Source organism: Trichechus manatus, unplaced genomic scaffold (assembly GCF_000243295.1).
Source record: "Trichechus manatus latirostris isolate Lorelei unplaced genomic scaffold, TriManLat1.0 scaffold00285, whole genome shotgun sequence".
Lineage (NCBI taxonomy): Eukaryota > Metazoa > Chordata > Mammalia > Sirenia > Trichechidae > Trichechus > Trichechus manatus.
In genome coordinates this window covers 332,891-349,484 of record NW_004444221.1, presented here as the reverse complement: position 1 = coordinate 349,484, position 16,594 = coordinate 332,891, and the positions used below count along the sequence as shown (strand labels likewise).

Here is a 16,594-nt window from a genome sequence, read left to right as displayed (position 1 = left end):
CCATCAAGTCAATTCTGACTCATAGCGACCTTATAGGATAGAGTAGAACTGCTGCATAGGGTTTCCAAGGCCGTAAATCTTTATGGAAGCAGACTGCTGCATCTTTCTCTGTCAGAGTGGCTAGCGGGTTCGAACTGCCGATCTTTCAGTTAGCAGCCCAATGCTTTAACCACCACACCATCAGGGCTCCTATATACGAATGGTTAGCTATAATTATGTGAAAAATTTTAGCTTTTGCTAGTAGAAGTGACTCCCTACCCTTCCCTATATGTGTAGAAGGTAGTTAAACTCTCCCATACCCCAATATTTTTGAAGGTCTTTGTTGTTCTTAATTCATATTACAAAAATAATGTGTGATCATTATGGAGAAATTTCTTTTTAAAGTTCTACAAGAAAACTAACTAGACAAATGTAAACAATGCTACCATTTATTGAATAATTACTAAGTATCAAGCCAACTACTTTACGCTCATTATTTTATGTAATCTTCATAAAATTCCTATGTGGTAGATATATCATGGCTGACACATTGCACCATTCTACCAAGTGCCACTCATATTGAATACAATGAGAAGCATGCCCCTGCGAATTGTATAACTCAGCTCAGAGACTTAGTGGTTAACCAGGGTTTCAAAGGATAATAATGGAACCCAGAATAGACTTGTTTTAGAATCTATGCTTTTGACTACTACTAAACCACATCTCTTGGAAGAACACCGAGAATCCCGCCTCTCAGAGAGAAGCTTTATTAAAACCATGATATATATGCTTCCAGAAGCTTTTATATGATTAGATTTTATCTTCCTTAAATGTGTTTTAAGAGCAGTCTTTTTACATTTTTATTCCTGTACTTATTCTGGCTTTTCTATTCCATCAAACACACAGTTTCAGGAAAGGTTGCTGGAGGGTTTAATTCTTTCTTCCATGAAATAGCCCACATGCCACACTCCCAATGTCATATAAAAATGAATATCTGTTGGGATTGTGTTATGTCTTAGAGAATTAAAATCTCCTAGAAACTTATAAGGCCATGAAAATCACTCATGTGCTTCTAAGTCTTAAGAGCCTCAGGAAAAAGATTATGTGCTATTTTAAAGCCTTAGAAAAGGAATAATTATGTTAAACTAAATGAAGTTATTAATTTTTCTTCCATAAGTTTTTCCTCACCCTTGTGTATGATTTTTTTTCTTTTCTTTTTCTCTTTAATTCTCTACTTTTCTGCTTTTCCTACTTCTACACTGATTCTTTGTAACACAACCTGTGCAAATATCTAAGGAAGCATTTTTTTTATTATCTGTACCAATTCAAGTTCATATGGGACAGAGATCATACCCCTTTAAATCTATGAAAAACATAGTCCCCCAGATTGATGAGATCAACAATGATGATGATATTGATGATGATGCTAATGCCTCGACTTTAATATTACCTTATGATTATATTATTTTACTTTGTTTTTTTTTTAAAGTATTTTTGTTTTCCTGGATAAGTCAGATAGATAAGTCTTAAGTTGGTCTTCAGTGAGATAGTACTTAATTTGGTTCCTCCTAAAGTACTCTGTGCTAACCTCATCCTAAATTACTGCTGTGTATGTATGTGTATGTGTGTGTGTATATATATATATATATATATATACTCAAAATGACAAAATACAAAAACTTTAACCCCGTGTCATTCTGTCAGTTAATGTACTACTTAATGTTAACAAACTCTCATATTTCCATGGTAAAAATTTGTGATACATATTCACAACCATTAGTCTATCTCACCAAGACCAAATAATCTTTCAGATAACAAGGGAGGCCTTTTAAAAGAGATAAAAATTCCTTGTGGGTGAGTTCTGGCTAGCATGAATGCTGAAACAGCTTTGCTAAATCAAAAGGGTCTCTGGCAAATCCCAGCCTTTCATGTGAGAGTAGATACTGTGAGAAAAGAAAAGGGAAGAAAGAATCACCTAGTGGCACCACTTTAGCACTTTGGATAATGAAAAGAATGAGTCTTTGCTCTGCTTTCATTTTGATTCTGATGAAAATGCAGTAGTGTGGGGCTGTAGAAGAGGTATTTCCGATGAGCAGGGGGCCAGCCAGTATCCCTTAAAGAAGCCTTCTGTGTTGATCAAGAGAGAAATGTTACACCTGTCCAAATATTTCTCCCACTAAATATCCAAAAACACTTGCATACTTTCACATATTTTAGCATTTATAGAAATGTGTGCAATTTAATGTTTATGTGCATAGCTTTTCTTTCACCTAGATTCTAATAATTTAATAACGAGGAGTCTTTAACACTGTTTTATGCATGAAATAGAAGCATGATAGATTTTTGTTTATTGTTTAAAAGGGAGAATGTTCTCAAAGCATTTCCCTAGAGTAAGCAATCGCTGAGCAGCAACAAATACATTTTAAAGAGTAGAGCAGCGGCTCCTAAGAGCGTCTCCTCAGCGTTTTGTCAGTTTGTTAGCCCCACTGTCTAGGTCTGTAAAGGTTGTAGACAGCAACAGAGACTGTAGACTTCTTGGACTGAACTGAGTCTAAATTTCCAGCACAGTCCCTCAGGGAAGGAAACAGGGAAGAACGGTGAGAGCCCAACTTCCCTCCCCACTTAACGTCTGCATGGTGGGATTATTGCTCATTTTGAGTTCTGTTATGCTTTTCTATGTTTTCTTAGAATTGACATTCATTGTTTTATAAATGGAAAAGATTATTAATTAAAAAGAAAATATAAAAAAGGCATCCATCACCATCTTCATTAATAAACAACAAAATGGGATGCACTTATTTTCAGAAACATCCTGTAAGCTCATTCTAATTTACTTTAACAAGCAAAAGTTGATTCCCTGAATTGTAACTTCTAGTAATGAGTTTTTCGACAGACTTAAAAATTATTTTTATAACTGGTTAAAACTTTATCATTAAGAGGTTAATCTAATTTTAATAGCTTTAAAATATGTAAAATAATCCTCATATGACACAGAAGATATGTTAAAAAGAATATGTAATTTTAGGTAGTAAAGTATACTGATCATCCGAAGCATATGAGGAACTCTTAAAGCAATTTATCATAGTATTAGCACTAATTCAGAAGTTAGTGGTTTAAACTTTCCGTAGTGATGAATAGAACATGAATGATTATCTTTTCACTACCAAAGAGAAGAAAATGGTGACCTTGTTGTGATTTCAATTTCAGAGGAATAGAGGAAGTAATATAGTTTCATAGAAATATAAATCCTCCCTCAAAATGTTAAAATATCCATCAAGAAGCAGCTCAGAACTATCCTGGTTTGTAATTGTTCCCTTAAGGCAAGTATATAATACATTTTTATATGCCCAAAATGGGTAATGAGTTTTAATTTTAATTAGCTTCATACCTTATCAAGGGAAAAGAACACCATAAAATCTTATTTAAAGGAAGGTGAAGTAGGTCAGCTCAGATTAACATCAAAACCAACCATTAACTGCTTCCTGCTTAACATTAAACTTTCCTTTTACACTTTAATTTCAGTCAAGTCAATTCATATAACCAATTTTAGAATATAAAGAGGGCTTTCATTATTTTTATGTTTTTTAAACTTACATGAGAGCTAAGTAATAAAAGGAGCCTTGGTGGCACAATGGTTAAGAGCTCAGCTGCTGACCGAAAGGTCAGCAGTTTGAATCCACCAGATGCTCCTTGGAAACCCTATGAAACCCTATGAGTTAGAATCAACTCAAAGGCAACTGTTTTTTTTTTTTTTTTTTAAGTAATAAAAAGTTGAAGAAAAGACAATATTAAAAGGAAAAAGTGAATGTAAATCCCTCTCTCATAAATGACAAAACTTCCATGATTGATAACGTCTGTCTTTGTTTCCTACGATCTCCAGCCTTTCAAAATGCTTAGGATTTCATAAAGGCATGAAATAGTGGTGGAAGAGTCTGGTTTCTGGAGTCAGACTGCCCTGGTTCAAATATTGGCTCTCCCACTTGTGTTGTGCGACCTTGGGCACAGTATTTAAGCTCTCAGTGCCTCCATTTCCTCATGTATTTGTTGTTAGGTACTGCTGAGTCTGTTACATCTCCTAGCGACTCTGTGTAGAACAGAACGAAACACTGCCCAGTCCTGCGCCATCCTCACAGCCGTTGGTATGTTTGAGCCCTTTGTTGGAGCCACTGTGTCAATCTATCTTGTTGAGGGTCTTCCTCTTTTTTGCTGACTCTCTACCTTGCCAAGCATGATGTCTTTCTCCAGGAACTGGTCCCTCCTGATAACATATCCAAAGTACATGAGACAAGGTTTCTCCATCCTTGCTTCTAAGAATCATTCTGGCTGTACTTCTTCCAAGACAGATTTGTTCATTCTGGCAATCTATGGTATATTCATTGTTCTTCCCCACCACCAAATTCAAATGCATCAATTCTTTGATCTTATTTTACTTACTTTTTAGAGTTGTTAATTAAAAAATTACATAATGAATGTAAATATTTTATAATAAAGTTTGATATATAGAATTGAACAAACATTAGTTATAATTACCAAAGTCACTTGTAATTATTCAGGTGAAAACTTACATGCTAAAATGTTTGCGATGTTTATGTGTGTTACTGTCTCTAGTGTTTTAAAATATATTTATATAAATTCTTTGAGACTCCATCTTCAAGAGGTGGAGCCTAATTCCTCTCTGCTTGAATGTGGACTAGACTTAGTGACTCACTTCTAACAAGTAGACTAACATAGAGTTAATGGTATGTAACTTCTGAGACTAGATCTTAAAAGATATTGGAGCTTTCTCCTTGCTCTCTCTTTTGAATTACTCCCTTTGGGTGAAGTTAGCTGCCAAGCAACACTATGGAGAGTCCATGTTGACCTCCAACAGTCATGTGAGTGAGCCTTCTTGGAAGCAGTTCTTCCATCCCTAGCCAACCCTTCAGATGACCGAAGCCCAGGTCAGCATCTTGACTGTAACCTCATGAGAAACCTTGAGCCAGAACCACCTCGCTGAGCTGCTCCTGGATTCCTGACTCCAGAAAATGTGTGAGATAATAATTTCTTACTGTTTTAAGCCATTAATTAGTGGGGTAATTTGTTACATAGCAATAGATAACAAATAAACTATCTTACCTGTGTTTTCTGGAATCTGGAATAGGAGAATTAAACCTAGTAATGACAGAGAATTCAAGGCATGAAAAAGTTACACTAGGTTTCCAGGTTAAAGTTGTCCTTCTGTGTGCCATTTGTAGAGTAAGAGCTCCTTGGTGACAAGTTCCATGTCCTTTGAACAGCATGGATATGATTCTTTTTTTATTCTTTTCCTTTTACCTTCTCTTGATGTTTCTTACACCAAATTGTGTTTCTTCTGATCCCATCTCTAGTTGGGGTTATCAATTTTGGTCTGAAAATGTGAATATGTCAATTTTTTTTTTTCCTTTTACATTCTTCCTTCTAGTGGGTAAAAGCATTTGAATAGATAGTATTTTTTTTTTTCTGATTTTAATGTGTGTTCATCGTTGAAAAAATTGGAATATACAGAATAGCTTAAATAATTAAGTAAAAGTCACTAATTATCTAACCACCCAGAGGCAAATACTATTAATGTTTTGTTTATTTCTTTTCAGGAATTTTATATGTTTACCTCACATATATACACATCTGTGCAAAATTAAGACATTATTAATTATAGGATATTGTGATATTTAGCTTCTTATGATTATTTAGAATTTTCTCTTATCCATTTCTGAAGCATATGCATTTTTAATGATTGTACATTATTGCACATCATCATATTATAAACTATTGTAGTCATGTATCATATTGTAATCTATTATTGACCACTTAATTTTTTATTTTTCTTTTGCTTTTATAGATATATAAATGACTTTTTTAAAAAAAAATCTCTATAAGGGTTAAAATGTATTATTCTCTTTTTCAGTTATTTTTCAGACACTATTAATTTATCTTTTGCTTATAACTTTCTACAGAATGGGAACCCTCAAAACCCCTACTGTGATGGTATTGAGGGGGTTATGGAGGCTTATTATAGGAGTCTGAAATCTGTACAACTGTATGGACCAACCAACTTCGCTCCTGTAATTAATCACGTAGCAAGGTAAGTAGAGAATAAGCAAGATAATTATCCTACTGCACTGGATTGCAGTGAAATCATAACATTGTTAGCATGATTCCACAGATGAATGTTATTTTCTTCTAGCTTGCCTCTGAGAAAATGAGGAAAAAGATATATAGTTGAAAGAGTCTCCATTAAGCTATCAGGACATTTCATTAAGAACTTGACCTCGAAATCTCAAGTGAAGAATCATACACTGGTTTATGCTACAACTGATCTTTTTTCAGTTAAGGAAATTATTGTTTTATTTGAAAAGGCATCCATGAGAGCAATAACAAAATTGATCGCAATCTCGACTATGTAAATCATTCATATCTAGCATCACATTCCATAGTAGCACAGATGTAATAAGAGACTGAATTCCATTAAGATGACTATTTAAAACCTTTCGGTGATATATAGGGCACATTATTCTATCATCTCTGAAAGTAATATAGTAACTAATTTTATAAAATTCCCAGAGTGCTACTTGTATATAGTACTTAGTATTGAGATCAGAATATAATATCTTGTGCATTTTCTGAAGAGAAAGTTAAAATGTAAAAAACCTATATATACTTACCATGTTTTTCATCAGTTCATAAATGACTTACATATCACTTTTAAAATCCCTAAAATGTTTGGTTTATATCATTTGCAAATCCTATGAAACTCTGCCTTATTTTGAGATAATAAAAAATATGTAGCTCTTATATCCTGAATATGTAGCCACTACTTGAAAAACCACTGTGTTAGAGTTGTAATTTGAAGAAATCACTCATGTTTTATAACCTCTTTTACTCATTCCTAAATTTCCCTTATCTGGTGTGCCTTACAAACCTTAGGGCTACATTTTCTGAATCAGTATGCTTATTATCCATCCAAACTTATGCGTCATATTCATTCATTTTTATGGATTATTCCTGCTTTGTCGGTATTGTTTTCTTTTGAATACAGGGTCCTCTTTCATTGTCATCATTTTATCAACGTAGAAAGGCAATGTGAAATTCCAGTTGTGTGTCAAGTTTCTAGTGTTTTACCACCCTCCCTAATGGACATGACTAGCAACTGAAATATGCTCTACTTTCCATTATCTAGGACATGGACAAGATGCTAAAATATCCCCACACCCAGGGATAACCCCTGTGGAACTCCCCTGTGGAATTCCACTTCAGGTTGACAGTGATGCATTAATGACATTCTGAGTGTGACCCTTTAACTCAGAGTTTTCAGATATTTCTGTCCAAAACCCATACTAAAATAAGAATTTTTGCATCTCAAGATTGGACACATACAGACTTACACACAACTTAAAAAAAAAAAAAAAAGATTTTCATGAATACTTACATTTTCTCTTTATTTCTATGGTTTCCTTTTTTTTTTTTTTTTTTTAATACTGACCTTGACCCACTAAATTGATTTTACAATCCACTGATGGGTCATTACCTGTAATTTGAAAAATGCTATCTAGCTTATTGTACTAGCCTGTTTAAGTAATATTACCTATACTATATTTTCCAAGCGTATGGATGGCTGGCAAATAAAGTAGAATCAAAAATCATATTAATGCAACATAAATTAAGGTTAGCTCTCTCTCTTTCAAACTACCTTACCAATGACTTTTTTCCAAAAAGATGAATACTCTACTTATTATAATGTTCTTATCCATGCTTACCACTTAATTATGTATATTTTTCCCTGATACATCTCAACTATACAAGTTAAACTTACAAAATATCTAGGTGCATTTCTGCATACCTTTTAAAAATATAGACTCCACATTATTCTATTGCCCAGCATTTTGTAAATTTTCAAATAAAGGGATAATTGTCATCAAAAGCTTTCAGAGTCTTTGAAAATAAACCATAATTGAATAATTTTCTTGTTACATTTTAAAATAGAGAAAATAAGAAAAACAGTAAGAGATGACTTTTTAAGAGTCATCTTTTCCTTCCAGTATAACAAGAAGTTCCATGAATTTAACTCTATTGTGGATCTATATAAGAAATGCCTTTGTCGTTTTCCTTTTATCTTTGAGAGTTATGTTTAATTTTGTTTTTAAATTTTTATTGGGACAATTTCTATCTAATCTAAAATTATCATCCAAAAAATTTATAAAGAGGCGGAGCCAGCATGACGCTATAGACAGATATCCATGTCGACAGATCTAAAAAACAGATACAAACATCAATCCTGGAACCCTGAGCATCAAATGAAGAGGTAAAGAACTAGATCAAACAGTGAATGGAAGAAGAAACTAACAGAAAACAGAGAATGAACAGAGATACGATGTAGAGGTCCCCTGCCAACTAACGGCGCAGCATCACCATCTTGGAACACAGCCAGCGAGGACCCCAGGCATGGGAAGGCAACTTCACAGAGCTCCCAGCAGGAGACAGAGTACCCAGTAACCAGAGATACACGCTTTTCCACTCCTAACCCTTCTGCCCCATACACTACCTCCAACCCTTCCTGATGGGCCGACAAGCCAGGTGCCCCGCCCCCACTGCCTGGCTTCCGCCGTGCTGTCTTTTTTATCTGCCTTCCTTTTTCTTTCTCCCTTCCACCTAGCCTCATACATTGCCCCCACCTTTTCGCAATGGGCCATGCTGTGCCTTTTAGCTAGAGAGCCACTGGCCAGTCGCCACCCTGGGTCTGCCCCACCCCCACCTGCTGGCTCCTTTGGCACCATTTTTTTTTCTTTTTCTTTTCTCCCTATCTTCCTTTTCTTTCTCCCTCCTACCTAGCCCTGTACACCATCTCCACTCCTTTCTGACAGGCCACACCACACTGCTTGCCTAGAGAGCCACTGGCCTGACGACACTCCAGGCCCACCCCATCGCCATTGGCCGGTTCCCACTGCATTTTTTCCCGCTTTCTTCTTCTTTCTCCTTCCCACCTAGCCCTGTACACCACCTCCACTCCTTCCCACTGGGCCATGCTGCACCACCTCGGCTAGAGAGCCACTGGCCTGCTGTCGCCCCGGGTCCACCTGTCCCCACCTGCCAGCTCCCACTGCACTGCCTTTTCTTATTGTTGTTGCTTTTTTTCTTTCTCTTCTTCCTCCTTCCCACCTAGTGCCATGTATCACATCCACTCCCTTCCAACTGGCTCTCAGGTCTGCCTGCCCCCATTTGCCAGCCTCTGCCGTGCCAGCAGTTTTTTAAATTTATTTTATTATTTAGTTTAAATTTTCTCTTCTTCTTCCTTTTCTTTCTCCCTCCCACATAGTCCCATAAGCCACCTCCCCTCCTTTCCCACTGGCCCATTGTTTTATTTTTCTATTTTTTAATTTTTTCTTTCTTCCTTTTCTTTCTCCCTCCCACCTAGTCCTGCATGCCACCGCTCATCCTTCCTGCCTCACCCTGCCACGCTGCCATGACTGGAGAGCCGTTGGCACACTGACCTGCCACTGCCCCGAGTCTCTCCATCTCTACCCCTGACCCCCACCATGCTGCCAACTTTTTTCTTTTCTTTTTTCCCTTTCTTTTCTTTGTTTTCCTTCTCCCTCCTACCTACACTAGTACATCACCTTTCCTTGCTTCCCACCAGCCCTCGGGTCAACCCCACCCCCACTGTTTGGCCCCCACCACAGTGCCATTTCCTTTTTCTTTTTTCTTTTCTCTTTCTTCCCTTTTTTATTCTCCCCCTACCTATCACCATATGTCATCACCCTTTCCCACTAGCCCCTGCTGTGCTGCCACACTAGCTGTTGAATACTGGGAAGCATTCCTGTACTACTCCCCATCCAACATCTCCACCTGTCTAGCAAGGGGCTGTGAATGCTCCCACACTGCTGGACCAACATCAGAAGGCAGACAGTACTCGCCCAGTTCTCCCACAGCCACATCACCAAACCAGTGTACAGTGAAGGCAGCTCACCCTATTTGCTGCTACCCTGCCCTCCTGAATAAGGTGGTGAGAGCTATCGTGCCCACAGATGAGCAAGCAGCAAAGCATGCCTGGCCCATCCACCCTGACTTATCAAAACAAAACGAAAAAACAGGACAAAACAAATGAACATACAATCAATAAACAAAAGAAAATAATACCTTAATATCTTGGAGACAGAATACAGTATCAAAACATATAAAAAAAGCAGGGAAATAAGGCTTCAGCAAGTGACCAAAATAAAGAATCAGATGACTTCCCAGTAGAAGAAAAGGCAGTGGAACTACATGATATGGAATTCAAAAGACTTAATATTTAGGGCTCTCCAAGAGATTAGGAAAGAGATTAAAGAAAACACAGACAAAACCAAGGAAACAATAGACAAAATCATGGAAAACAGAGACAAAACCAATGAAAACATAGCTAAAATCAAGGAAACCACAGACAAAGCAATAGAAGAATTCAGGAAAATAATACAAGAACAAACATCAAAATAAATAAACAACTAGAAATCATAGAAAAGCAACGACTAGAAATCATAGAAAAGCAGCAACTAGAAATCTAAAAGATAAACAACAAAATTGCAGAAATGGACAACTCAGTAGAAGATTTTAGGAGTAAATTTGAAACAATGCAAAAGAGAAACAGCAAGATTGAAGACAAATCCATGGACACCATTTTGTTTGAGGAAAAATCAGAGAAAAGATGGAGAAAAATGAAGAAAACCTAAGAATTACGTAGGATACAATCAAGAGCAAAAATTTGTACGTGATCAGAGTTCCAGAACAGGGAGAGAAAATGGAAAACACAGAGAAGATTGCTAAGATTTGCTGGCAGAAAACTTCCCAAATATGAAAGATGAAAAGATGTCTATCCAAGAAACTCAATGAACCCCATATAGGACAGATCCCAAAAGAAAGTCACTAAGACATATCAGAATCACACTTGCCAAAACCAAAGACAAAGAAAGAATCCTGAGAGCAGCTTAAGAAAAATGAAAAGTTACTTACAAAGGGGAAACAGCAAGACTAAACTCTGATTACTCAGCAGAAACTGTGCAGGCAAGAAGGCAATGAGATGATATATATAAAAACTTGAAAGAAGAAAAAGTGCCAACCAAGAATAATATATCCTGCAAAACTCTCTTTCAAATACAATGGCGAAATTAAGATATTTCCAGATAAACAAAAATTAAGGAAATTTTTTAAACCAAACCAAACTTACAGGTAATATTAAAGGGAGTCCTTTGGTTAGAGAACCATCATCAGTTAACAACCAGAGTCCAGGACACAGGACAGCATCAGCCAGATACCACCATAGGTAAACAGCTATCAATAATAAAACAAAGCTAAGCGAAACAAAGACATCAGTCTGTAAATGATGACAATGTCAAAACAATAAAAGGGGGAATAAATGGTGTAGGTATAAAACTTTTAAATGGAGAGGAAGTCAAGGCGATATTAAGCAATAAAAGACTGGTTCAAACTTAGAAAGTTAAGGGTAAATTTCAAGGTAACCACAAGCAAAGTTAACTAACCTACTCATCAGAATAAAAAAGAAAAACACAAAGACTCAGTAAACACAAAATCTGTAATAACGAAAGAAAAGAACAAAAATATTTATCAACTAAAAGGCAAGCTACTACTTGACTGTTTATCAGAAAAGTGCCATAGTAGTAGTTTGTGTGACCTCTTTATATAAGATTTCTTCTCCATTTTGCCATTCTTAAATACATTTCAATAGTACTTAGCACCATGCCCAACTATAGCTGGTAGATACTCAACAAATGTCTAATAAATAAGCTCTTTATATGTTATAATAGTTGTCATTAAAATTATTTTTAGCAATGTCTAAAGCAAACACATATCTGTACATTTTCTCTTTGCTTCAATTTTTTCTTAAAAGATGTTTTTCTATATGGGTAAATGCTTAGTTATTTGTAATGGATTTCTAAAAGCATTGTGAAGAATGCCTATTCTTTTTAAGGATAATAATGTTAAGCACCCCCACACATCTGTCAGTTTGTCATACTGTGGAGGCTTGCATGTTGCTGTGATGCTGGAAACTATGCCATCAGTATTCAAATACCAACAGGGTCACACATGGTGGACAGGTTTCAGCTGAGCTTCCAGACTATGATAGACTAGGAAGAAGGACCTGGTGGCCTACTTCTGAAAAAACATAGCCAGTGAAAACATTATAAATAGCAGCAGAACATTGTCTGATATAGTGCCAGAAGATGAGCCCCTCAGGTTGGAAGACACTCAAAACACAACTAGGGAAGAGCTGCCTCCTCAAAGCAGAAACGACCTTAATGACGTGGATGGAGTCAAGCTGTCAGGACCTTCATTTGCTGATGTAGCATGATTCAAAATGAGAAGAAAAAGCAGCAAACATCCATTATGATAGAAATGTGTAATATATGAAGTACGAATCTAGGAAAATTGGAAATCATCAAAAATGAAATGGAATGCATAAACAATGATATCCTAGACATTAGTGAGCTGAAATGGACTGGTATTGGCCATTTTGAATTGGGCAATCATATGGTCTACTATGGTGGGAATGACAAGTTGAAGAGGAATGGTGTTGCATTCATCCTCAAAATGAACATTTCAAGATCTATTCTGAAGTACAGTGCTGTGGTGATAGGATAATATCCATATGCCTCCCAGGAAGACCAGTTAATATGACTATTATTCAAATATACGCACCAACCACTAAGGCCAAAGATGAAGAAATTGAAGATGTTTACCAACTTCTGCAGTCTGAAGTTGATCACACATGCAATTAAGATACATTGATAATTACTGGCAATTGTAATGCAAAAGTTGGAAACGAAGAAGGACTGGTAGTTGGAAAATATAGCGTTGGAGATAGAAATGATGCCGGAGATCACATGGGAGAATTTTGCAAGACCAACAGCTTCTTCATTGCAAATACCTTTTTTCAACAACATAAATGGCAACTACACATGCGGACTTCACCAGAAGAAATACACAGGAATCAAATCGACTACATCTGTGTAAAGAGACAATGGAGAAGCTCAATATCATCAGTCAGAACAAGGCCATGGGCTGACTGTGGAACAAACCATCAATTGCTCATATCCAAGTTCAAGCTGAAGTTGAAGAAAATAAGAACAAGTTTATGAGAGCCAGAAGTATGACCTTGAGTGTATCCCTCCTGAATTTAGAGACCATCTCAAGAATAGATTTGATGCATTGAACACTAATGACCGAAGACCACAGGAGTTTTGCAGTGACATCAAGGATTTCATACATGAAGAAAGCAAGAGGTCATAAAAAGACGGGAAAGAAAGAAAAGACCAAAATGGATGTCAGAAGAGACTCTGAAAGTTGCTTTAGAACATCGAGTAGCTAAAGCGAAAGGAAGAAATGATGAAGTCAAAGAGCCGAACAGAAGATTTCAAAGGATGGCTCGAGAAGACAAAGTAAAGTATTATAATGAAATGTGCAAAGACCTGGAGATAGAAAACCAAAAGAGAAGAACATGGTCGGCATTTCTCAAGCCAAAAGAACTGAAGAAAAAATTCAAGGCACTAGTTACAAAAGGATTCTACGGGGAAAGTACTAAAAAACACAGAAAATATTAAAAGAAGATAGAAGGAATACACAGAGTAACTTTACCGAAAAGAACTGGTTGACATTCAGCCATTTCAGGAGGTAGCATATAATCAAGAACCCATATTACTGAAGGAAGAGGTCTAAGGTGCACTGAAAGCATTGGTGAAAAAAAACCCTCCAAGAATTGATGGAGTGCCAGTTGAGATGTTTCAACAAATGGATGCAGCGCTGGAAGCGCTCACTCGTTTATGCCAAGAAATTTGGAAGACAGCTACCTGACCAACCGACTGGAAGAGATCCATATTTGTACTCATTACAAAAAATTACAGAATGCAGAAATTATTGAATAATATCATTACTATCAAACACAAGTAAAATTTTGCTGAAGATCGTTCAAAAGTGATTGCAGCAGTACATTGAGAGGGAACTGCCAGAAATTCAAGCTGGATTTAGAAGAGGACATAGGACAAGGGATATCATTGCTGATGTCAGATGGATCCTGGCTGAAAGCAGAGAATACCAGAAAGATATTTATGTGTGTTTTATTGACTATGCAAAAGTATTTGACTGTGTGGTTCCTAATGAATTATGGATAACATTTCAAAGAATGAGAATTCCAGAACACTTAGTTGTGCTCACGAGGAACCTGTACTTAGACCAAGAGGCAGTCATTCAAACAGAAAAAGGAGATACTGCTTGATTTAAAATCATGAAAGGTGTGTGTCAGCATTGTATCCTTTCACCATACTTAGTCAATCTGTATGCTTAGCAAGTAATCCATAAAGATGGAATATATGAAGAAGAACGTGACATCAGGATTGGAGGAAGACTCAGTCACAACCTTGCTTGCTGAAATTGAAGAGGACTTGAAGCACTTACTGATGAAAATTAAAGCTACGGCCTTCTGTATGGATTATACCTCCACATAAAGAAAACAGAAATTCTCATAACTAGACCAATATGCACCATTACGATAAACGGAGAAAATATTGAAATTGTCAAGGATTTCATTTTACTTGGATCCACAGTCAACACCCATAGAAGCAGCAGTCAAGAAATCAAAGGGCGCATTTTATTGGGCAAATCTGCTGCAAAAGATGTTTAAAGTGTTAAAAAACGAAGATGTCATTTTAGAACTAAGGTGTGCCTGACCCAAGCCATGGTGTTTTCAATTGCCTCATATGCATGTCAAAGCTCAACAATGAATAAGGAAGACTGAAGAAGAATGGATGCCTTTGAATTATGGTGTTGGAGAAGAATATTGAATATACCATGGACTGCCAGAAGAACAAACACATCTGTGTTGGAAGAAGTACAACTGGAATGCTTATTAGAGGCAAGGTTGGCAAGACTTCGTCTCACATACTTTCAACATGTTATCAGACGAGACCAGTCCCTGCAGAAGGACATCATGCTTGGTAGAATAGAAGGTCAGTGAAGAAGAGGAAGACCCTCAATGAGATAGATTTAACACATTTCCTGCCACAAAGGGCTCAAGCATAACAATGATTGTAGGGGTGGTGCATGACTGGGCAGTGTTTTGTTCTGTTGTACATAGGGTCACTACCAGTGGGAATGACTAGACAAACCTAACAACAACGTTAATCACATGCTTATTTTTAGAACTGAAATCTATGCAATCAGACTATTGACTTTATGGTAGTATTAAAGGAATGACAATATTGTGAAATGGTCAGGACCCAAGGCATCGAATATGTAAATTGTTAAGGTTTTATGTGCTATTCTGAGGCTTTCCAACCCCTGGTCTAATTTCCTACTTTCCCAGTCCTCCTTTCACAGAGCTGTCAGGGGAACAGCATTTCGAATGATGTAAAAATCCTAGTCAAAATCTGTTGATGCTTGGCATTCAGGAACTTCCAACATCCAACTACCACCCACCATCATTCTCCTGAATACACTACACTTCAGTCACATAGACTCACTACTTATGGTCTATGTTTTCATTCCATGTATACTTCTATTACCAAAACCCAAACCCACTACCATCAAGTCAATTCTGACTCATAGCACCCTATAGGACAGAGTAGAACTGCCCCCATAGGGTTTCCAAGGCTGTAATCTTTAAAAAAGCAGATTGCCACATCTTTCTCCCATGGAGCAGCGGGTGGGTTTGAACTGCCAACCTTTTGATTAGTAGCTGAGTGCTTAACCACTGCACCACCAGAGCTCCTACTAATTTGATCAAACTCTAATTGTTGTTGTTCCATGTAGGTCTTTTACACATTGAAGGCAGTCACAATATACATATCGTGACTCAATACGTATATATAGTCAATTTTAACTATTAGCTAGATTTTTGTGTTTTCTGATATTTGACAAAGTTCCAGGTTCCAAATCATCATAATATATATGCTTTGCATATAGTATGAAGCACAATACTTCGTGTATACTGAGAAATCCACAACTGTTTCTTTCACTGAATTTTCTGAATATGTACATTATGAGTGCATTTTAATAAGCAATACTATAATGGGAAACTAAGAAATGGTTAAATGATAATGCTTAGTCAATTTTAATGACCTGTATAAAATATAATTGATATCTATGAAAAACAAGGAATGTGTTCCCATTATGTTTCAAATTTAAAACAAATTTAAAATCAGAGAAATACTTTCAATGCTCTTTCAGATGTGAACTTAATATACCTAATGTCCATAACACTATGTTGGAATCTGAGTAATTAAGACAGTAGGAAGAAAAATATTTAGAAAATCATGTGTGTTTATAGATTGGTGTTTTGAATAAAATGGAGATTGAACCACCTCTAACTGATCTCATTTTCCTCTTGGATATGACAATTATCATTTTTACCTTCCTGTTTTTGTCTTTTTTTTGCCAAATAGTTTCTATTCATTTAGAATTCTGATTCCGTAATAGTAAATATATGAAAAAAATTTTTTAGATATATCTATTTATTGTACTTCAGATGGAGGTTTACAGAACAAATAGTTTCTCATTAAACAGTCAGTACACATATTGTTTTATGACATTGGTTAACAACCCCACGACATGTCAACAC

At 36.4% G+C, this 16,594-nt stretch overlaps 1 protein-coding gene across 1 annotated transcript in view; it reads left to right on the top strand.

Moving 5' to 3' along the window:
* The window catches only part of CPNE8 (copine 8), a 255,234-nt gene that overhangs the window by 214,761 nt on the left and 23,879 nt on the right, over window positions 1-16,594 (top strand). The window contains exon 16 of the mRNA XM_004390125.1: window positions 5,952-6,079. Within this exon, the coding sequence (XP_004390182.1) occupies window positions 5,952-6,079 (128 nt within the window). The remainder of the gene's footprint in view (window positions 1-5,951; window positions 6,080-16,594) is intronic.